Below are 24,207 nucleotides of genomic sequence, written 5' to 3' on the forward strand. Positions count from 1 at the left end.
ATCAGAGAGTCTTATAATGGGGGATTTTAATTTCCCAGATATTGACTGGAATTTGTGGGTTGGTCACTCACACACTAGCAAGGCTTTTGTGGATTTATTGGATGATTGTTTTCTACACCAGCATGTTCGGGAGGCAACTAGAGGGAGTAATACTCTTGATCTGATTATCAGTAGTGATTCTTCATGCATTAGGAATCTGCAGATAAATGAACCACTGGGTGGCAGTGATCACAGTGTGCTGAAGTGGGATTTACTCAAGGAGGTAAAGGGAAGAGTTTTTGCTTTCGTAAAGGCGACTATGCTGGTCTGAGACAGTATTTAAATTCTATACAGTGGGACCAACTGATGATGTTACCAACAGCAAATTCAAAATGGGAAGCATTCAAGGAACTAATCTTGGAAGCTACCAGGCTTTACATACCAACCAAGAAATATTGTTCAAGGTTCAGGCCTAAATGGTTGTCAGATGAACTAATGAGACATATGGCAGAGAAGAAAAATGCATGGGATACATACAAATTAATGGGTGACGTGGAAGCCTATGATAGATATAAGTTGGTCTGCAACCAAGTCACAAAGGAGATTAGGCAGGCAAAGGCAGATTATGAGAAATCCTTGGCAAAGTATGCAAAGAAAAACAGAAAAGAGTTTTTTACCTATTTAAACTCAAGAAGGAAAGGGATGAATCAGATTGGTCCACTGGATGTTGATGGTTCAACAGTTGAGGATCCAGCTCAGGTGGCTAACAATCTAAACGAGTATTTTGCATCTACATTCACACATGAGGAGTTATTCAGGAAGGGGAATGTCGTAGGTGAAGTAAACATTGGCAGTGAGCTAGATGATTTTCTAATAACTGAGAGGAAAGTGGAGGAGAAATTGTTGAGGATAAACATAAAAAAGGCACCCGGGGTGGATGGGATCTATCCAGTTATATTAAAGGAGGCAGCAAAGGAAGTAAGCAAACCCCTAGCCATAATTATGAGAGCTTCTTTGACCTCAGGGGAGGTACCCATGGACTGGAGATGTGCAAATGTAACCCCAATTCACAAAGGAGGATCAAAGGCTGACACAAGTAATTATAGACCTGTTAGTTTAACTTCGGTTCCAGGAAAATTAATGGAGGCACTGGTTAAAGAAGCACTGCAGGATCATCTGGACAAGAATTCAGTTATAGCTCAGACACAGCATGGGTTTGTTAAGGGCAGGTCTTGTCTGACCAATTTGATTGGATACTATGATGTAGTCACAAAAGAACTGGATTCAGGGAATAACTTTGATATTATATATTTGGATCTTAGAAAGGCTTTTGATACTGTTGCGCATGGAAGACTGCTGCACAAATTGGAGAAGTGTGGCATTCGAGGCAAATTGCTGCTATGGATAAAGGGATGGTTGAGTGGCAGAAGACAGAGAGTGGTAATCAATGGACACTGCTCAACGTGGACTAATGTTATTAGTGGAGTTCCTCAGGGTTCAGTGTTGGGTCCATTGTTGTTTTCTGCATTTATAAATGATATTGATGATGGTGTATCAGGCTTAATGTCCAAGTTTGCAGACGATACAAAGGTTGGCAGGGTTGTTAAGGACACTACTGATACTATGCTGCTGCAACAGGATCTGGAAAGGTTGAGCAGATGGGCTGAGAGGTGGCAAATGAAGTTTAACATTGACAAATGTAAAGTACTACATATGGGAAACAGTAACCCCAGATCAACGTATCAACTCTGTGGTACTACGCTGACAGTGGTAGAGAATGAAAAGGACCTGGGGGTAATTGTGCAGGCAGATATGAAGTTCTCTGAGCAGTGCAGACGAGCTGCAAGAGTAGCTCATGGTGTCTTGTCAATGATATACAGGAATTTTTCTAGCAGGGACAGGGATGTGATTATTCCCTTGTATAAGGCATTGGTCAGGCCACACCTTGAGTACTGTATACAGGTCTGGAGGCCTCATTTCGAGAAGGATGTAGAGCTGCTGGAACGAGTACAGAGAAGGGCAACAAGATTAGTGAATGGAACAAAGGGTTGCTCTTACGAAGAAAGGCTTAAGTTTTGCAAATTACAGAGCCTGGAGACTAGGCATCGCCGAGGTGATCTGATAGAGGTGTACAAGGCTTTGAATGGCTTGAGCATGCTCAATGCCGATGGAATTCTTCCTCTTGCTCAGAATAATCACCTGAGAGGGCATAAATTCAAATTGAGGAAGGACGGATGTCGGATAGATGTGCGGAAATTCGCCTTTAGCGAGCAGGCAGTTGGTTTGTGGAATAGACTTCCATCGCTTGTTGTTGAAGTTGATAGCCTAAACAAATTTAAGGCTCAGCTGGACAGGTATTTCGAACGAATTGAGGGGTGAAATGGGAGTAGTGGTTGTTTTTTTTTTTTTTTCTTTTTTTTTGGCTGATGCTGAATAAGCTTGCTTTCTTGCATCATATGCCTCTACTAATGCTAATGCTAAAAAATAAAACAATGTTTATTTATAAATGCAAAATAATGATTTAATGAAAGACTACTATAATTGGGTTATGAATTAATGAGGACAACTAATATCAGGTTATCAGTTAATGAAAGACAATTTCATTGGCTAAGTAAATTTTGAAAAATGTACTTTAAACATATTAAGTTAATGCAATAACTGTACATACAGAGAAAGCAACTAAAAATTTTTATATAGCATGTGGCAGACTTACCCTCCTAAGGGACCAAGGCAAAGTTTCACTTTTACTTTGTACTGAACAATAATGCCTAAGTTTTCCTTCTGAGCAGGATCTGTAATTCTGAAAGAAATTTATACAATATCAAAATAAAAAATTAATTTTACCAGTTCATATCAACAAGTAGAATTTATAAAAAAAATGCTACAAATACCAAATGAGGCAATTAACTGCCCTAGTATGTACTAAAAAATATATGTTTAAGTTTATATCAACAATATATAAGTTTACATCAAGGTTATTTAAGTTTATAATGACAAGTAGAATTCATAAAAAAAAAGGATGCTGACTATATGAAATAAGGAGATTAACTGCCCTGCTATGCACTCTAAAAGATTTATGCTAATCAGTCCTAAGCTATGATTCAAAATTTGACAGAATAAACATTAACCCACTCAGCACCACAAATGAAGGTATGATGGTGTTACCTATTTGACAATTAGCATTAGCATTAGCAGAGGCATATGATGCAAGAAAGCAAGCTTATTCAGCATCAGCCAAAAAAAAAAAAAAAACCCACTCCCATTTCACCCCTCCGTTCGTTCGAAATACCTGTCCAGTTGAGCTTTAAATTTGTTTAGGCTATCAACTTCAACACCAAGTGATGGAAGTCGGTTCCACCAACCAACCACCCGCTGGCCAAAGGCAAATTTCCGCACATCTATCCGACATCCGTCCTTCCTCAATTTGAATTTATGCCCTCTGAGGTGATTATTCTGAGAAAGATGAAGAATCCCATTGGCATTGAGCATGCTCAAACCATTCAAAGCCTTATACACCTCTATCAGATCACCTCGCCGGTGCCTAGTCTCCAAACTCTGTAATTTGCAAAACTTAAGCCTTTCTTCGTAAGAGCAACCCTTTGTTCCATTTACTAATCTTGTTGCCCTTCTCTGTACCCGTTCCAGCAGCTCTACATCCTTCTTGAAATGAGGCCTCCAGACCTGTATACAGTACTCAAGATGTGGCCTTACCATTGCCTTATACAAGGGAATAATCACCTCCTTATCCCTGCTAGAAAAATTCCTGTATATCATTGACAAGACACCATGAGCTACTCTTGCAGCTCGTCTGCACTGTCAGAGAACTTCATATCTGCCTGCACAATTACCCCCAGGTCCTTTTCATTCTCCACCACTGTCAGTGTAGTACCGCAGAGTTGATACGTTGCTCTGGGGTTACTGTTTCCCATATGCAGCACTTTACATTTGTCGATGTTAAACCTCATTTGCCACCTCTCAGCCCATCTGTTCAACCTTTCCAGATCCTGTTGCAGCAGCATAGCGTCAGTATTGTCCTTAACGACCCTGCCAACCTTTGTATCATCTGCAAACTTGGACATTAAACTTGATATCCCATCATCAATATCATTCATAAACACCGAAAACAACAACGGACCCAACACTGAACCTTGAGGAACTCCACTAATAACATTAGTCCACGTTGAGCAGTGTCCATTGATTACCACTCTCTGTCTTCTGCCACTCAACCATCCCCTTATCCATAGCAGAAATTTGCCTCCAATGCCACACTGCTCCAATTTGTGCAGCAGTCTTCCATGTGCAACAGTATCAAAAGCCTTTCTAAGATCCAAATATATAATATCAAAGTTATTCCCTGCATCCAGTTCTTTTGTGACTACATCATAGTATCCAATCAAATTGGTCAGGCAAGACCTGCCCTTAACAAAACCATGCTGCGTCTGAGCTATAACTGAATTCTTGTCTAGATGATCCTGCAGTGCTTCTTTAACCAGTGCCTCCATTAATTTACCTGGAACAGAAGTTAAACTAACAGGTCTATAATTACTTGTGTCAGCCTTTGATCCTCCTTTGTGAATTGGGGTTACATTTGCACATCTCCAGTCTATGGGTACCTCCCCTGAGTCCAAAGAAGCTCTCATAATTATGGCTAGGGGTTTGCATACTTCCTTTGCTGCCTCCTTTAATATAACTGGATAGATCCCATCCACCCCAGGTGCCTTTTTTATGTTTATCCTCAACAATCTCTCCTCCACTTTCCTCTCAGTTATTACAAAATCATCCAGCTCACTGCCAATGTTTACTTTACCTACATCATTCTCCTTCCTGAATAACTCCTCATGCGTGAATGTAGATGCAAAATACTCGTTTAGATTGTTAGCCACCTGAGCAGGATCCTCAACTGTTGACCCATCAATATCCAGTGGACCAATCTGATTCATCCCTTTCCTTTTCGAGTTCAAGTATGTAAAGAACTCTTTTCTGTTTTTCTTTGCATCCTTTGCCAAGGATTTTTCATAGTCTGCCTTTGCTTGCCTAATCTCCTTTGTGACTTGGTTACAGACCAACTTATATCTATCATAGGCTTCCATGTCACCCATTAATTTGTATGTATCCCATGCATTTTTCTTCTCTGCCACATGTCTCATTAGTTCATCTGACAACCATTTAGGCCTAAACCTTGAACAATATTTCTTAGTTGGTATGTAAAGCCTGGTAGCCTCCAAGATTAGTTCCTTGAATGCTTCCCATTTTGAGTTTGCTGTTGGTAACATCATCAGTTGGTCCCACTGTATAGAATTTAAATACTGTCTCAGACCATCATAGTCGCCTTTACGAAAACAAAACCCTTCCCTTTACCTCTGATGGTAGTTACCTCCTTGAGTAAATCCCACTTCAACACACTGATCACTGCCACCTAGTGGTTCATTTATCTGCAGGTTCTTAATGCATGAAGAATCACTACTGATAATCAGATCAAGAGTATTGCTCCCTCTTGTTGCCTCACGAACATGCTGATGTAGAAAACAATCATCCAATAAATCCACAAAAGCCTTGCTAGTGTGCGAGTGACCAACCCACAAATTCCAGTCAATATCTGGGAAATTAAAATCCCCCATTATAAGACTCTCTGATTTACTGGCCCACTCTATTTCCCTGTACAATATCTTATTATACTCATCAGAGTCATTAGGCCTATAGCACACTCCTACTCTCAATTTTGATTTCCCTATGCTTATGTCACACCAAACTGACTCGACACTGCCCTGTCCATCGATGTCGACTGGCTTCACTTCCTTGGACTTTATGTGTTTCTTAATTAATAGCATAACCCCTCCTCCCCTCCTGTCCTGTCTATCCTTTCTATACACATTGTATTCCCCAAATTCCAGTTCCGCATTACTTATATCTGTGTGACACCACGTCTCTGATATCCCAACAATATCTGCCTTTGATGTTTTGAGCAATACCTCAAATTCATCAAATTTATTTACCAAACTCCTAGCATTGGTGTACACGCAGGTATACATGCACCTGTTTCTATTCTTAGCTACTCTAACACAACCCATGTGTTTACTTGTACCGCAATGACTACCAGCAGTCTCTGAAATATCCTGCATCTTGTTTTTCAGACTTCTGCTCATTTCAATAGAAGCAGTGCAAGAATCACTTCCACCTCTGCCACTGGCTACTGTTAATCTATTAGTCCTTGTATCCCCCCCAAACTAGCAGTTTTCCGACCCACCTAACACTGCCTCGACAGCATCAGCAAAAATTCTTGCACCCTTTCTATTTAAGTGTATCCCATCCCTGTAGAAGCAATCTCTCCTGTTAACAAGTACAGTCCAGGCTGAAAAAAATTCTACCCCTTGAGCCTTGCACAATCTCTCCAGGGCCGAATTGATAGACAAGGCTCTCATCATATACTCCCTCCTATCGTGTCTGGGCAGAATTGCAGACACTTTCAAGTTCAACCCTAATTCACGGCTTTTTTTCAACAGTGACCTGTACTTGCTAAGTAATTCCGCCGGTCTCCTACTCTTAATATCATTAGTGCCAACGTGTACAACTATATCACCTTTTGTGCCCTTAAAAGATGATATCCGCTCTACAACGTCATCAACCTTTGCCCCTGGCAGACATACCCTGGTCCTATTCCACCTATCCTTTTTACAAAGTATGTTCCCCGCTTCCCTGACAATAGAGTCACCAACAACTACTAGTTCCTGTGGGACCAGCGCATTCTGCCTAGGGGGCTGCTTCTGTGTTGCCTGATGACCAAGTGCAAGCTCTGGCGTTGATGTGGGCAGCTGAGAGCTTGATGGGCCCCTCAATTTATTACCTTCGAGGGCATCCACCTGTCCTTCAAGCTCTCATAAAGGCCCATAACAACGCTGAGTTGTCGCCTGATTTCCTTGCACTCCTGACATCGTGCACACACAAAGACATCCCCCTTGGCAGTATCATGTCCCGTACCCGACTGCTCCGCAAACATCAAGCAAACAGTGCATTTTAATAGACTGTGATTCAGAGGGCAACTGCCCCCCTCAGTTCTCCCCTGAACCACAGCACTCCCATTAGCTTGAGCCTTTTGCTTTGCTGCTCTGGTCAGAGTCATGATTCCGATTTAATTCAATAAAATTCAAAACAAAAATTAAATCCTTAAGTTATATCCCAAAACAGTTATGTTATATATATATTTTTTTTGGTATCTAGTGTTTTCTACGAGTTCCCTTTATACAACTTCCGTATCACGTGCACCACTATAGTTATGTATTAATTATTTGTTACGATTAAGTCGTTATATATATATATATATATATATATATAGAGTTAAAAGTACAATTTAATTGACAATAAAGTTTTATCAAGATTAATAGATTTACTGATTAATTGACAATATTATATTATGCACTATACGACACTAAGCTTATGCTATCGTGTAAAAATGGCGGGAATTCACGAACGGTATTTCTACGGACTCGTAAGTATTGATTAGCTTCCAAATCTCGCTATCTCAATTTAGAATAAACTAAGGATCCTGACTAGGTCTATAATCTACTTATAGAAGATAATTTGATATAACAGTTTGTTTGTTTGTTTTTGGTTTTTTATTGGCGCATTGGCAGCTGTGGCCATAATGCGCCAAGACTATGCAATATTTAAAAGTTTAAATTCTCGGTGACCTAATTAGTTAGGTCACCATGTCCAGATAAATAATAACAAATATATAAAAATTAAATCAATAAAGAGATAACAATAACAAATTTTAAATACAATTAAAAACTTTTATTGATTTAAAATAGCTAAAAACAGCAGACACGTTGTCATTGTCGGATAAAATCTGACTGAGTGTATAAGGCTCAGTCAGATGACTAAAAGCGGTAAAACGGGTGCTGCTAAAATCTGGACAGTCAATTAAAAGGTGTCTAATCGTTAGGATTGTGCCACAGGACACACACATAGGAGGGTCATCAGCCCTCAGCAAAAACGAATGAGTTAAATGACTGTGTCCTATGCGGGTCCGGGCAAGAACAACTTCCTCCTTACGATTCCTGCGCAGACTAGACTGCCACGGTTCAATTACAGGTTTTATATGATATAACTTATTCGCAGTCTGTCTATTCCACGAATCCTGCCATTGGGAATGTATCTTTTGATGTATTATTTGCCTGTAGTCTGTATAGGGGACTAACAGGCAGTGGTCATTATTGGGAATTGCTGATTTGGCTGCGGCGTCAGCCAAATCATTTCCCCTAATCCCAATGTGGCTAGGAATCCAGCAGAAGCGGATATCATATTCACGTTCATGGAGAACGTGAATCTTCTGCTGAATGCTAGACAGAACTGGATGAGAATTATATCTCACAGATATTAAAGCCTGTAACACGCTGAGAGCGTCGGTATACAAAATGAACCGTTGGTATTGGCATTCACTAATGTGATCCAAGGCTAACTCTATAGCGTGCAGCTCTGCAGTAAATATGCTGCATTCAGAGGGAATCTGCTCCGATGTAGTGCTGTCTGTAAAGACAGCAGCAGATCCCACATATGATTCTGACTTCGACCCGTCTGTGTAGACTGGCGCGAAGTCAGAATGTTCAGCTCGGTGTGCTGAAAAAAGCTGCAGGTAGACAGACGATGGAGTGTCCGACTTTCCCCAATTTCGAAGGGACAAGTCACATGCCGGGACATGAGCATGCCAGGGTGGAAGGGGTTGCTTTGGTGTTTGGGCAACCCTGTCTACCTTTATATTAAGTTCTTTGAGTAGCTCTTGGACACGAATACCAAAAGGACGATTGGCAGTCTTACGGGTGTTGTACAAATTTTCCCATCGTGGCTCAAAACCACGTAGGGTGGTCTGGCAGGGATTTCAGTTTTAGAGCGTAGTTTAGAGACAACTGCTTACGTCGAAGCAATAATGGCGGTTCGTTTGCTTCGACGTATAAGCTCTGGACAGGAGATGTGCGATATGCTCCAATAGCGGTACGGAGAGCCAGATGATGGACAGGATCGAGCCAACGAAGTACACTGTCTCTGGCCGAATTGTATACCAGGGACCCGTAATCCAGTCTGGATCGTACAAGTGCACGATAGATGCGTAGTAGGGTGCATCGATCCGCACCCCAAGATGTTGAGGAAAGAGAGCGCAGAATATTTAGCCCTCTTGTGCACTTTGTGCGGAGTTGACGGATGTGATCCAGAAAGGTCAGCTTTTTATCGAATACGAGTCCCAAGAATTTTGTGTCCGCTGCTATTGGAATTACATTTTGTCCGAGCTTTAATTCAGGCTCAGGATGAAGATTACGCTTACGACAAAAGTGTACGCAAACGGTCTTCTCCGGCGAGAACCTGAAGCCATTAGCAAGAGCCCAGGAGTTGAGGCGATCAATAGCTTTCTGCAGTTGTCTTTCAATAACCCTCATGTTGCATGACTGACAAAATATGCTAAAGTCATCAACATAGAGGGCACAGTTTACAGTTGGAGGAAGTTGTTCTGTGATGGAATTCACTTTGATGGCAAAAAGCGTGACACTTAATACTGATCCTTGTGGTACTCCCTCCTCTTGGCTGAAGGAACGAGAGAGTGAGGATCCCACACGAACTTGGAAAGATCGATTGGCTAAAAAGTTTTTAATAAAAATGGGGAGTTGCCCCCTAAGGCCAAGGCTATGCAGATCTTTTAAGATGCCAAATCTCCAAGTTGTGTCATACGCTTTCTCCATGTCAAAGAACACCGACACCAAGTGTTCACGTTTTAGGAAAGCATCCCGGATGGATGCTTCCAATCTAATAAGATGGTCCAAAGTGGACCGGTTCCTTCGGAAGCCGCACTGTATGTTGGAGAGAAGGTCATTTGATTCTAAGTACCATATTAAACGAGAATTAACCATTCTCTCCAGGATTTTGCACAGACAGCTAGTCAGAGCAATAGGACGATAGTTGGTGGTGACTTTTGGATCCTTTCCTGGCTTAGGGAAGGCAAGAACGATTGCCTTTCTCCAGGAATCCGGAAACTGCCCTTCAGTAAAGATTCTGTTATACAGAAGGAGCAGACAATCCATAGATTTTGGTGAAAGATGTTTAATCATGTCATAATGGATGCCATCTGGTCCAACAGCACTTGCTTTGGAAAGAGCGAGGGCTCTTTTCAGTTCCTGAATAGTAAAATCCCCGTTGTAGGGATAGAGGCCCTTGGACTTAAAATTAAGTGCTTCTCTTTCCAGTTTATGTTTCAGGACCAGGAACTCTGGGGAGTACGAGGATGTTGCGGAGATGTTAGAGAATGTTTCCCCAAGAGCATTGGCTATTGCAGTTGGATCTGCAACAGCGCATCCATTATAATCTAAGATTGAAGAAGGGTGGGATGTATATTTTCCCTTCATTTTCCGGATTTTATCCCAGACTACCTTAGAGTTGGTAGACTGGTTAATAGATGATGTAAAACGGATCCACGATTCCTTTTGGCTCTGACGACGGATGTAGCGTGCTTTGGCTCGTGCACGTTTGAAGGCTATAAGGTTGTTCGTGGTAGGATATCGGCGAAATATCCCCCACGCTTTGTTTTGAGCCTTTTTTGCTGCTGTGCATTGTGAATTCCACCAAGGTTTGGGAAATGGTGGAAACCGGGCTGATGTTTTTGGGACAGCATTAGCAGCTGCGTGGACAATGATTTCTGTGATGTACGTTACTGCGTCATTGATAGGCTCCTGACTGACTGTACTGAGGTCAAAATTTGCCTGATGTTGGAAGGCATTCCAGTCAGCCTGATCAAACTTCCACCGTGGTAACCTAAAAGGAAGACACGGTCTCCCACTGTGTAACAAGGTTATCACAGGGAAGTGATCACTTCCGTATGGATTCTCCTCCACTTCCCAGGTGAGTGAAGGGAGTAGAGAAGGGGAGCAGATAGAGAATAGAGAGATCAATGGCAGAAAAAGTACGGGTAGGCATATGGAAGAAGGTGTTTGTTCCAGTATTTAGAAGGGAAAGGTCATTGTCATTGAGCATACGCTCTATGACTCGTCCCCTTCCGTTGATGTTAGCACTACCCCACAGGGTGTTATGTCCGTTAAAATCCCCGAGAAGTAAGAAAGGGGGAGGCAACTGCGTTACAAGATCATCAAGGTCTTCCTGGGAGATGTCAGTCCCAGGTGGCAAATAAATCGAGCAGACCGTTATTAAAAATCCCACTGTAAGGCGAATTGCAACAGCCTCTATGCTGGTTGTAATTAGCAAGGGCTGAACTGGGGTCTGATTACCCACAAGGATAGCCACTCCTCCATGAGCAGGACCATCCGCAATTCTATCCTTACGAAAGATTGTGATGTTATGCAGGGTGGGATCATCATTTGCCTTTAGATAAGTCTCCTGCAAGCAAAAGCAAACTGGCTCGTGCTTTTGCAGGAGGGCCTTGATGTCATCAGTATTTCGCCGGAATCCACGACAATTCCATTGTAGGAATTTAGCCATTATTTTGGCTTGGTGGGTCCATCAGGCGGCTTCCGAGGTGCTGAGGGCTTACTTTTATCAGTCTTGGCTTTGTCTTTTTTGGGGAAGAATGGACGATGTCCCGTGTCCATTTCTTCCTCCGCAAAGAGTTCCAAGACTGATTCATCCTGTACCTCCTTGTTCTCTACATCCATTCTTTCTGTTGTTACTTCAGGCTCTTTACCACTTGGTTTTGGTAGTGGTGGAGCACTAGGAGGTACGGATATAGGAGTGGCAACTGACTGTGTTTTTTTGGTGGGCTTTTGAGAACTCAATAAATAGCGTGCAATCGGGGTGAATGACTCTCTTGGTGGTATAGTCATCTCAGTTTGTGTCCCGATAGTGCTCTTAGCAGAAACCTTCTGGGCATATGAAGGTTTCCCGCTATTTACTGGTTGGATACGTTTTCTGGCCTCTGGGTAGGAAATATTCAGCTCTGTTTTTAGTTTTTGGATTTCTTTTTCGTCTTTCCACCGCTGGCATGCTCTTGAATAGGCGGGGTGCTCACCTTGGCAGTTAACACAGGCGGGTTTTGGAGCTGTACATTCCTTGCTCTCGTGGTCTTTAACACCACATCGAGCACAGGCAGGGTTACCACGACAAGATGTTTGTGAGTGGCCGTATTTTTGGCATCTAAAACACCGCAGTGGGTTTGGGATATAAATCCTCACTGGGCAGTTTAGATAACCTGCCTTGATGGAATTTGGAGGCCGTGGGGTGTTAAACGTGAGGATGAGAACTCGGGTAGGGACGAGATTCCCATCCTTCCGTATCGATATTCTCTTTACAGCTGTCACTCCTTGGTCTTTCAATTCAGAGCAGATCTCTTCTTCAGAAACATGAAGAAGGTCCCACTCTGATATGACACCACGTGAAGAATTTAGAGTTTTGTGAGGGGTTACGATGATAGGTATTCCCCCTATGGATGTAGCCTTTATGATTTTTTCCGCTTGCTTGGTGGTAGAAGCTTCGACCAAAAGGTCGCCAGAACGCAGTCTTTTTACAGATTTTGGTGAACCTGCCAACCCTTCTAATCCTTTCTGGATGAAGAAGGGTGACATCTTTCCAATGGACTGCTCTCCGGTGGAATGGAGAATGAGGAAAAGCGTGTGTCACTAATGGTGGTGATTTATCCTCAGTTCTGGCTCGTTTTGCAGAGGTGTTATCTGCGTCATCATCTCGATTAGGTAGGGGCCTTGTTGGGGCCCCAGAAGAAAGGGGATTTGAATTACTCATGAGAGTAAAGAAAAATGTCTGATGCCTAAGTACCTCACCCACCACGGAGCCCTACGAGGGGGCGCCCACTCGTGAACTAGCAGGTACTGCGTACACGAATGGGACGCCGAGTTCGCTTAGAACACCATACCCACGTTACCAATAAGTCTTTATCCCGTCCCAGGACCATAGGGAGGGAGACTTATTGGAACGCAGTTGACCCTAGCAGTATAATACCACCCGCCGATTGATCCCAGTCGAGCCGGTCCGGGACCACCCGTCTCGTCGAAGCAGGGGCCAAAGTGGTGTATTAAGGCTGGGCCCCTCAACCACCAGGATCCCCCTTTCCGCTTCCACGGGTCGCGGCGCACGGCTGCACACGCCGGATTCCAATGATGTAACCCTGGAACCAAGGTATGGGCGTTGGATCCCAGTGATGCTAATCTGGAAAACCAGCAGCATCACTGGGAGGTCCCCTCACCACGTACAGGTGCCCACGTCGAGGGGTGATATAACAGTTGGTTAATAAATCGACTAAATTTGGTTAAAAAAAAAAAAAAAAAAAAAAATTTGGTTTGTGACACGTGGATTTGATACCGTTACCGATACTAAGTAATATCTACAAAATCTCTGTCTAAGTTAAACTTTAAACTAAGTATCGTAACTAGGAATATAAAGCTACTCTAGAAAATAAGTTAATATGACAATTTAAACTAATAAAGCAGAAAATAAATCAGGAAAAACTTCTCTGTTTGAAGAGCTTTAAGGTACAACGTCCGCACAGGCAAACCTCGCACCCAGATCCTAACTCCTAATCAAAACATATTTTTTTTTTTTTTTTTTTTTTTGAATGGGAAGAGGAATTCTATTCCTAAGAACAGATTCCAGAAAAACTAATGCTTAAATTTTTGCTTAAAATTCATGAACAAATTGGAGACTAATACTGAATTTCAAAATAATGAGTAGACTGATAAAGAGGTATTTACAATTATATTTTGCCTACAGTTCCAATGGCAGAAGGAATCGGACATTGAATTTGAAAATAAAAAAGCAGAATTACATAAAAAGGGGGATCGATTTGATAATTCTTCATCAGAAGGGGTCAAGACAATTCCAAGTAGCAGCATCATCTACATACAAAGCAAAATGAATTGGAATTCCACATGAAGTTACATCTTGTATTTTTATTTAAGTAATATAAAATTATTTATACATATTTTAAATTCTCTCTTGTCTGCCTTTAATAAAAAAAAATGAAATATTAGTATTACCTTTTTCCATTTTTTTATGAAACCTCAAGCACAAGAGGTTTAGAATGTATAGTACTTGAAACTGTGCATAGGGTGAAGGTTGAGAAAATGAAAGAAGATGCTTTTTGACATTAGACTTGAATTTCTATGAAGGGAGATTGTTTCAGAAAACGGAAGATGAAGGAATAAATGAGAAAGAAGAAGAAAGAAAAGTTGTTCTTGAGTTTGAAGTTGGACAGTAAAAGGATGCTGACTGGCTGCAGTAAGTGTTTGGACTGGTTTGAAAGAGAGAGCGGGAATTACAGAAGTCAACTCGCCGACCGGGCTAGTCAGGTGAGTAAAGTGCCTGCCTGGCAACCCAAAGGTCGTGGGTTCGAATCCTGCCTCAGGATTGGATCAGAGTAAAATGCAAAAACTTTGGGAGGTGCATTATGGCCACAGAAGCCAATGCGCCAACAACTAACAAAAAAAAAAAAAAAAAAAGTAAACTCAGAAGAACGGTGCCCATGAAAGTATCCAAAAGAAAGGCATGCAGCAGAGACAGAATTTCTATGACAAAAAGTAGAAAGGATTTGTTAGAGATGAGTCATTAATTAACCCTCTTTTCAATGGAGTACAGAAACCTGAGAGAGGTTTTGGGGACCCTGCCAGAGATGTGGAAACAATATTTCATGGTAGGGCACATTTGAAATTTGTACAGAGTGAGGGGCTGTATGGAAGAAAAGTAACACTGAGAGGCACAAACTTGAGGTTTCTCAAGCTGGAATGTACTATCATCAGAAAAACAATGGAAATTCCAGTCAATGGTAGAGGGTAATTAGTATAAAAGTATAAGAGTGGGAGGAAAAAAAGAACCTTGGGGAACACCAGTATTAGTGAAGAAATTAGAAAACATTTCTATTTGTCTACCATCACCGGCAGTGAGGAGTCACAGAGAAAACTGGATTCAACTTTGCATGTACATGAAATGGCAGTAGAACACAGGGGAATAACCCAGCTGAACACAACACTTACTTAGTTGTTTACTAGGTTGCTAAAAGCACTAAAAGCATGCTACGTTGTTTATGTATATAAAGTGTGCCTCCTCATTTTTGTTCTTTTTATACTGCAATTGTGCTTTATTCCCTAAAATACTTGAAAAAATTGTGAAAAGTGGTGAAGATACTGCAGGTTCAGAGAGAAAAAGAAAAGCAATATCGATATAGACAAAATATGAAATTGTGAAATGCTTTGAGTGGAATGAAAGAACGTGTAATATTGTGCATGGTACAAGTCTAAATGAGGCAATGCTGAGAATAATTAGATAGAATGCAGGGGGAAAATAAAAGCAACTTTTATAGCAGGACCAACTGAAAGTGTAACAAAATCCATTTATAAAGACCAACTCAAAATGTAACAAAATCCATTTATAAAGACCAACTCAAAGTGTAACAAAATCCATGAAGACAAAGAATTACAAGAGATGGAATGTCTGTTATCTGTTTGGACAAAAGATCAAACAAAGACGAGATAAGGAACAAGTTTGTTTATGATAAAGGCAAAAGCATTAGCAATATTTTTTAAGTAATAATCATAATAAAATATGTATTTTATTACAATTATTTATTGTTGGTAATGTTTTGGTTACAAATTCCTGTTCAATTTTGGATGGTTGGCATTTAACCCTATTTCTCCCATAAGGACTGTTATTTATATTGCACAATTTTGCATTGCATGAAGATTTTTAAGAACACAACTACCGTGTTATATGAGGACTGACTGTACCTAATTACAGAAAAGCAAACCATAAAATGGAAGCACATTTAGAAGACTTTTTTGCAAAATATGATCAAAAGCTTTAAAACGTCAAGAGCAACTGCTTCAGTTTCATCAAAGATGGATAACATAAGCCAGTATATCACCAGTGGATCAACAATGACAGAATCCACAGTGGCGATAATTGATCAGATGGAAGGTTTCTAGATTCAGGAGTTGGTGGTTAATTTATTTCTCCATTATTTTAAGAAAGAGTAGAAATAAGTGTAATGGGACAAAAGGAAGATATTTTTCACACTTTTTAGGAACTGAAATGATATGAACAAATATCCAAGCAGAAGGGAAAACACTAGTGGAATAAGAAAGAGTAAAAAGGCGACAGAACAGGAGTAAGCTCGAGAGCAGAAGTTTTGAGAATAAGGGAGAAATAGGACCAGACACTTCCTTGGCATCAAGACTGTTTAAAATTCTTCTGACATCCTTTTGATGGAAGACCACAGGAGGCAATGAATGGATTGAACTGGGAATGGTAGGAGGTGGTTTACAGAGATCATCATATACAGGAGTTAAAAGAGTAGCATGCCAGCAGCTTGGCTTTATTTTTAGTTGAGGTTGCAATAGAACCATTTGGTTTTGACAAAGGTGGGAATAGAAATGGGCAAAAGTTGCATCCAATAGCTTTGGAAAGAGACTAGTATAGCTCAACTAACATTTGGACAAGAACAAGTTTTCTACACTCAGCCTGTTCAAAATCTAGTTTGGACTGATTAATAACTAGTCTACAATTTTACGAGCATTGGTTTAGGCAGAAAATTAAACTGGAAATTTGAATGCAAGCCAACTGTGATATGTGAAACTGAATGTTGCTAAGTCTGTTCAAGATATGAAACATCTTGAACAGCCTTAGCACACTTTATTAATTTAAAACCAAGGTTTAGATAAAGGAGGAGTTGTTGTTGGTATTTGGCTTAACGACACAAGGGCTAATGAGGCCAAATTGTGTCTGCTTATAGTTTATTCAATCAAAATATACCGGTGTAGATGTTAAATTAAATACTCCTGTATAGGCTAATACATTTTAAAAAGATTATAAGTCTTCTATGTTTGCATAATTTCCAAGGATATGAGTTAAATCATGTGAGACGTTCAGCCTAGAGATGCGACTGAAAAGTGTTTGAATGTACGGTTGAATAAAGGGGGGAATAAAATAGAAAATGCCTAACAGTAAGTTGACTGTCACAGGATGAACACTGGGGTGGATCTTCTCCCAGTAGCAGGAACAGATGGGTATGACAAGAGTGTCCAATTCTGAGTCTTGCCAGTACTACTTCCTCTCATCTGTTTCTTCGAAAGCCTGAGAGCCACAGCTTTGGTTCTTGCTTTACCTGGTAAAGTTTATTGTTGGTGTTAATTTTCCAGATCTGTGACCTGTTGTCGTAACTTGCTTTGCAAACGACAGGCTTATGATCAGTGTAAGAAACCTGATGATGTTCTGGGACAGCTGGTTGAGGATGTTTAGCTGTGAGGTCCGCACTTTCATTTCCCGGAATGCCAATATGTCCAGGGATCCAGAAAAAACTGATTGACTGATTGGACACGCTGCAGGAAAATAGCTGAGAATGAATGTGTTTCAAGGATGAGAATAAGAGAAATTCTTCTTTATGGCAGACACAGCAATGAGGGAGTCAGTGTAAATTATGGCAGGTGAAATAGAAAGTTCATTCATTTTACTAAGTGCTAATTTGATGGTATATAATTCGGCTGTGAAAACGCTGCAGGCTAATGGTAGTGAGGCTGTTAACCGTATGAGAAGGAAAAACTGCAGCAGCACTAACCGTACTGGCTGTTTTTGATCCATCAGTATAGATTTTATAGGCACGGGAGTTCAGAGTAGTGTGAGCTAAGTGCAACTGCCTGATATTAAAGGAAGGTACAGTATTCTTCCCCCACTCCAGAAAATGTGTATCAAGCGAGGCAGAAACAAATGTCCAAGGGGGCACAGGTGCAGTCGTGTCCTGAAAAATATCGCTTAAATTGATATTCCAACTCTGAGAAAGCTCTTTAATCCTGACTGAAGCAGGTCTGTTTTCATTTGGCTTGCTGTCATATAACAAATTCCACCGAGCGTTATAAAGATACTCCCAACTGGGGTATGATGGAAGACTCTGGATCTTAGCAGCATAGTGGAGCAGTAATGATAGATGTAATGGAGGATCATGTGACTCAATATAAAGACTCTGGATTGAAGAAGTCCTAAAAGCACCCAACGCAGTCCTGAGAGCACTGTGCTGAATAACATTTAGACGTTGTAAAGTAGTGCTCCTGGCAGAGTCATAGACCGGACAACAATAATCTAGACGTGAACAGATTAAAGTTCTATAAAGATGCAGTAGAATATACCGATCAGTGCCCCATGGCATAGCCGAGACTGATCGCAGTATATTCAGATGCTTTAGACATGTATTTCTTAAATGAGAGATGTGATTTTGGAAGTTCAGCTTGCTATCTAATATCAATCCAAGAAATTTAACGGTACTTACAAGTGGGATTGGAAGCTCGCTTCTTGCAAAAGTGAGAGTGACAGTGCATTTCTTTTTCTGATAGTCGGTAGCCATTCTGTGAAGTAAGGATTGTATTTTGGTAATGGCAAGTTGGAGTTATCGTTCGATGGTATTCATACTTTGAGACTGACAGGAAATGGTAAGTTCATCTACGTGTATGTAAGTTTCAACAGTTTTTGGGATATCTCGTGTTATGCTGCTAACTCGGATTGAAAATAGTGTTGGACTAAGTATCGATCCCTGCAGGACTCCTTCTTCCTGAATGTGAGATGCAGAGAGTGTTTTTATATCGGACCTGAAAAGAATGCAATTGCAGAAAATTTTGAATTATTTTCGGCAAATGGCCCCTAAGGTCCATAATAATCCCATGACATTACCCAGATGGTAAAGGTCCATAATAATCCCATGACACCATGTAGTTGGTTGGTTGGTTATTTGGTTTTTAGGAGCATTAGCAACTAAGGCCATATTGCTCCGGGAATATGCAGTGGTCATTCCCTGACCTTTCCACATCCTCCGTATTTGGTGGTGATGGGCTCGAAACCTGGTCTAATCAAGAAGTGTGTGCTACGCACTGCTGCTCCTTCCCACCTGGCTACGGAGGTGCCACACCATGTAGTGTCAAATGCCTTTTCAAGATCTAGGTTGACCATGACTAGATGTTGTTTCATGACCAAGGCATTGCGAATATGAGATTCGGCTTTGATAAGCATGTCCAGCATTGATCTATTCTTCCGAAGCCGTACTGATGATCTGGAAGGAGATTCTGTGACTCCAGGATGCAAATGAGCCTAGTGTGAATCATCCTTTCGAAAACTTTTTTCCCATGCAGCTCGTAAGAGATATTGGCCTGTAAATTACAACACAGGAATGATCTTTTCCTGGTTTTGGTAAAGCAATAATGAAAGAATGACACCAGGAAGAAGGATAGGCATTTTCAGAGAATATTCGATTATAAAAGATTAGCATGGTACTCAAATCCTCTTCAAGTAAATGCTTCAGCATAACGTAATGAACTCCATCTGGGCCTGTGGCACTATTTGAAGATCTGTTTAACGATTCTTGAAGTTCTATGAGTGTAAAGGGTTGGTTGTATGGGAATGAGCGGTGAGTGAAAAAGTTGATTTTATGTCAGTCTGCATGAGCTTTGATGTTCTGAAAAGGGAACGCATAGGATTCAGAAGCAGAGATTGTAGCAAATGATTCTGCAAGTGCATTAGCAACTTCTTCAGCTGAAGATAGGTCTTTCCCTTTCCAGTGAAGTATTGGAGAGGGCAGACGAGCAAATTTCCCATTTAGTAACTGTATTCTTTTCCAGATGAGCCAAGTTAGTGTCTTTTGTGATTGTTGAGGCAAAAGCAATCCACGAGTCTTGTTTCGCTTTCCTTCTAATTTACCTTGCTTTTGCTTTAAGCCTTTTATAAGCAATAAGGTTATTAGTGGTGGGATTCTTACGAAAATTATTCCAAGCTCAGTTTTTTTCCCCGTTCGGCAATGAAGCAATCTGTATTCCACCAGTGATTTCAGTGATTGCGATATATCTTAGATTTTGGAATGCAGGTATTAGTGGCAATCAGAATCTGATTGGTGATGTAAGTATTTACATCATCAATAGATTCTTTTTGAACATAAAGTCTGTCTAGAAATATTTGAGAAGAATAGCCATCCCAGTTCGCTTTTTTAAACTTCCAAGTGGGTATTTGATTAGAATTTGGAGTTACCCCTGTTTGTAAGGAGAAAATAATCGAAAAGTGATCACTGTTAAAAGGATCTGTTAATACAGACCATGTCATGGTTGGAAAGATGGATGGTGAGCAGATTGACTAGTCAATTTCAGAAGTAGATCCTGTAGGTAGGAGATCCAGAGTTTAATAAATTCAGATCATTATTATTTATAAATTCCTCAATCAATTTGCCTCTTCTGTTCATTGTGGCTGATCCCCACAATGGACAGTGTCCATTAAAGTCACCGAAAAGACAAATTGGAGTTGTGAGTTGTATAACGAGGTTGTTTCCTGTAGGCATGCATATACCTATAGGATTGAATTGGGAGATTAAATCTCTTAAGTCATCAGAATGGCTGCTTAGTTCTTTACAGTTCCACTGTATGATGTTAGACATTATTTTGGTTTGGCTGAGGATGATTCATCTGACTGTTTTTTGTATGCAGGGCATTTTTTTCCTTTTTTTTGGAAATAAGGGGCATCCGGTATCCATAGTGTCATTGGCATGGAGTTCTAGGATAGGTTCTTCATAATTTGGGTGTATATCCACTTCCATAGTGTTTGTGGGTGGATCAGTTTCCTTACAGTCTTTAGTAGGTTTAAATTTTTCTGTGTCATTCGAGACTATCAAAGTATTAGTTGGGATACTAATTGGGGTGTTGGTGGCATTGCTAGTTTTAGTTTTAGAATTTTCTTTTCCAGTGGTTGATAAAGTTGCTTTTACCCAATTAGATAGCGAAACGTTGGGCGATATTGACACATCTGTTTGAATTGCAGTTGTATGAAAACTTCGGGTGCGAGAGGCGTAAGATGGACTAGGCATGGTCAACATTATTTGTCTGCATGCCTCAGGATATGTGACTTTATGTTCTACTTTGTATTTTTGGATTTTATTGCCTGTTTTCCACAATTCACATGATTTAGAAAAGGCAGGGTGACTGCCTTTGCAGTTGGGGGCAACTGGGAACTGCTGCTGGACAATCTGCTTGTGTATGATCTTTTGATCCACAAATAGAACAGATGGCATCACCTCTGCATGCCTGCTGTGAATGGCCATATTTCTGGCATTTAAAACAGTGAAGAAGATTCAGGATGTATGGGCGAATTCGGCAGTTTAAATATCCAGCTTTTACTGAGGATGGCAAATCAGGAGTGCTAAAAGTTAAAATGATGGAACGAGTTGGAATGAGATTTCCATCTTTTTTTGTCATAATTCTTTTAGCAGTGATTACCTTTTGATGGCTAAGTTCTTGAACTAATTTCTCCTCAGACATTGCAATTAAGTCCCATTCTGTGATGACTCCTTTAGATGAATTTAAGGTACTCTGAGGAGTAACAGACACTGGCAATCCACCAAATGTTGTTGTCTTTAATAGCCACTCAGAATGTTTGGATGTGGCTGTTTCAACCAGGAGATCTCCTGATTGTTGTCGCTTCACCATTTTTGGTGATCCTGCAATAGATTCTAGATGTCTTTGAATCATAAATGGTGATAACTTGCCCATGGGCTGCATGGACAGAGAGTGTATCACCAGAAAATTAGGGATGTCTGGACACTGTGCCTCTGTTCGAAGCCTTTTTGGCTGACTAGTATTTTCACGACAGGATTCTTGTCTTGAGCTTGAAGGCTCTAAGGGCGGAAAATTGTTAGAATCCATGATAGCTCCTTTTGGCCCTGGGGGTTTATCTTTACTGCCCAGGTTACCGGCCCCGCCACGGGGAGGCAGGAGCAGTGCCACAAGGTGACCAAGCGGCTGAGTTAGTAAGTTAGTACTATTAGAAAGAAACAGAAAGGTGGATTTCCTTTCTGGGCTTTAGCCTACTTCTTGTAGTGTGAGAGGGCTACTATGCTATAGAAATCAAGAAAACGGTGTTTGAAACTAAAAATAGAAACTGTTCACTTAAATGCTCTCTGTAGAAAACGCTTTGAAAAATGCACTAGAATCACTTGGCCATGGAACGCTTGGCACCCGAGGCCTAAAGGAGGTGATTTTACGGTGGAATGTGCAATAAAAGAATTCATCACTATAAGGATAATTTCACTGACATGATGTGTGCAAACATTGATATCAGAAGACTTAAAGCAGTAATCGAATCATGGAAAAAAAAAAAAAAAAAAAAACAGAAATCATGCAGGTCATCCAATTTTGCATTCTTGTAATGCCAAACAACATAAGGTTGAGAATGATGACAAGAGAAAGGCTCCACTGGAGAAGAAACTATCATCAAGTTGTGATCTGAGAGGTGCCTAAAGGACCACTAGCCTCAACAGTGCACCAGGAAGGGTTGTTTGTGAGCAAAAGATCAAAGATAGTCGTGTGGTTAGAATTGTCTGTGAGATCATTACCAACTGTAAAGCCTCAGTATCACTACCAGCTGGGTCCTAAAGAATGCAAGCCAGCTTTACACATTGTGCACATTAAAATCCCCAAGGTATATTATCTTACTGTTAAGAAATTTGTACTGGAGAAAATCAAGTTTAAAAGAGAGGAAGTCAAAGATTTAGTATTAGAATTAGTAGAGGAATATGATGTACAAAAGCAAGCTTATATGGTTATCAACCAAATTAAAAAAAAAAAAAAAAAAAAAAACCTTCCCATTTCACCCATTCACAAAAAAATGATTGTTTAGTTCTGCTTGAACTTATTTAAGTTGTCCACCTCCACTACGAGAGATGGAAGTTTGTTCCAACTATCAACCACTCACTGGCTAAAGGCAACTGCACATCTATTTACAACTGTCTTTCCTTAATTTGAATTTATGTCCCCTCAGGTGAGTAATCTGAGTAAGAGTAAAATTCCCATCAGCATTGAGCATGCTCAAGCCTTCAAGGCCTTATACACCTTAACCAGGTCATCTCGCAGGTGCTAGTCTCCAGATCCTTCCTAAAATGAGGCATCCAGACCTGTATGCAGTACTCAAGGTGTGGCCTAACCATTGCCTTATACAAGACAACAATCACCTCCTCATCCCTTCTAGCAAAATTCCTGTATATCATTGATAAGACACCATGAGCTACTCTCCATGAGTCTGCACTGCTCAGAAAACTTAATATCTGACTGCAAAATTACCCCCAAGACCTATTCATTCTCCACAGCACAGCCCTGCATGTTGTAAAACACAGTTGGTACATTACTCTGGGATTACTGCTACCCATATGCAGTAATTTATGTTACAATGTTAAACTTTAGTTGCCACCTCTCAGTACATCTGCTCAACTTTTCTAGATCCTGTTGCAGTAGCTGTTTTTTTTTTTTTTTTTTTAGGAGCATTAGCAAGTAAGGCCATATTGCTCCGGGATATGCGGTGGTCATTCCCTGACCTTTCTGCATCCTCCGTATTTGGTGGTGACAGGCTTGAACCCCAGTCTAAACAAGAAGTGTGTGCTACGCACTGCTGCTCCTTCCCACCTGGCTACGGAAGGTGCCAATTGTTGCAGTAGCATACTGTCATTAACAATGCTGCCAACCTTTGTATCTTCTGCAAACTTGGACATTGACCTTAATATTCTGTCATCAGTATCACTGATAAATACAGAAAACAACAATATGCTCAACACCGAACCCTACGGGACTCCACTAATAACAATAGTGCACAAAGAGCAGTATCCACTGATTACTACTGTCTTCTCCCACTCAGTCATCTCTTTATCCATTAGAGCAACTTGCCCTTAATGTCATACTACTCCAATTTGTACAGTAGTCTTCCATGAGCAACAGTATTGAAAGATTTCCTAAAATCCAAATATATGATATCAAAATTATTTTTTGCATCCAGTTCCTTTGTGATCACGTCACTGTATCCAATTAAATTTGTCAGACAAGACTTTCCCTTAACAAACCCATGCTGTGTCTGAACTATAACTGCAGTCTTGTTTAGATGATCCTGCAATGCTTCTTTAACCGGTGACTCCAATATTTTCCCCAAAACAGATGTTAAAGTAACAAGTCTAATTACTCGTGTCACCCTATGCTCTCCCTTTGTGAATTGGGGATACAATACATCTGCATATCTTGAGTTCATGGTGGCCTCCCCTGAGTCCAAAGAAGCTTCCATAATTATGGCTAAGGGTTTGTTTACTTCCTTTGCTGCTTTCTTTTCTTTCTTTTTGGTAATTGTTGGCACATAGGCTTCTGTGGCCATAATGCACCTCCCAAGGTTTTTGTAGTACTTTGATCCAAGCCCGAGGCGGGAATCGAACCCGCGACCTTTGGGTTGCCAGGCAGGCACTTT

General features: G+C 40.7%; 1 protein-coding gene across 4 annotated transcripts in view; it reads right to left on the reverse strand.

Moving 5' to 3' along the window:
* The window catches only part of krz (beta-arrestin protein kurtz), a 363,906-nt gene that overhangs the window by 17,574 nt on the left and 322,125 nt on the right, over positions 1-24,207 (reverse strand). For all 4 annotated transcript variants that reach the window (XM_090377575.1, XM_090377567.1, XM_090377584.1 and 1 more), the window contains one exon: positions 2,693-2,779. In XM_090377575.1, the coding sequence (XP_090233701.1) occupies positions 2,693-2,779 (87 nt within the window). The remainder of the gene's footprint in view (positions 1-2,692; positions 2,780-24,207) is intronic.

This window comes from Mastigoproctus giganteus, chromosome 1, assembly GCF_048544385.1.
Source record: "Mastigoproctus giganteus isolate SK-2022 chromosome 1, ASM4854438v1, whole genome shotgun sequence".
Taxonomy (NCBI): domain Eukaryota; kingdom Metazoa; phylum Arthropoda; class Arachnida; order Uropygi; family Thelyphonidae; genus Mastigoproctus; species Mastigoproctus giganteus.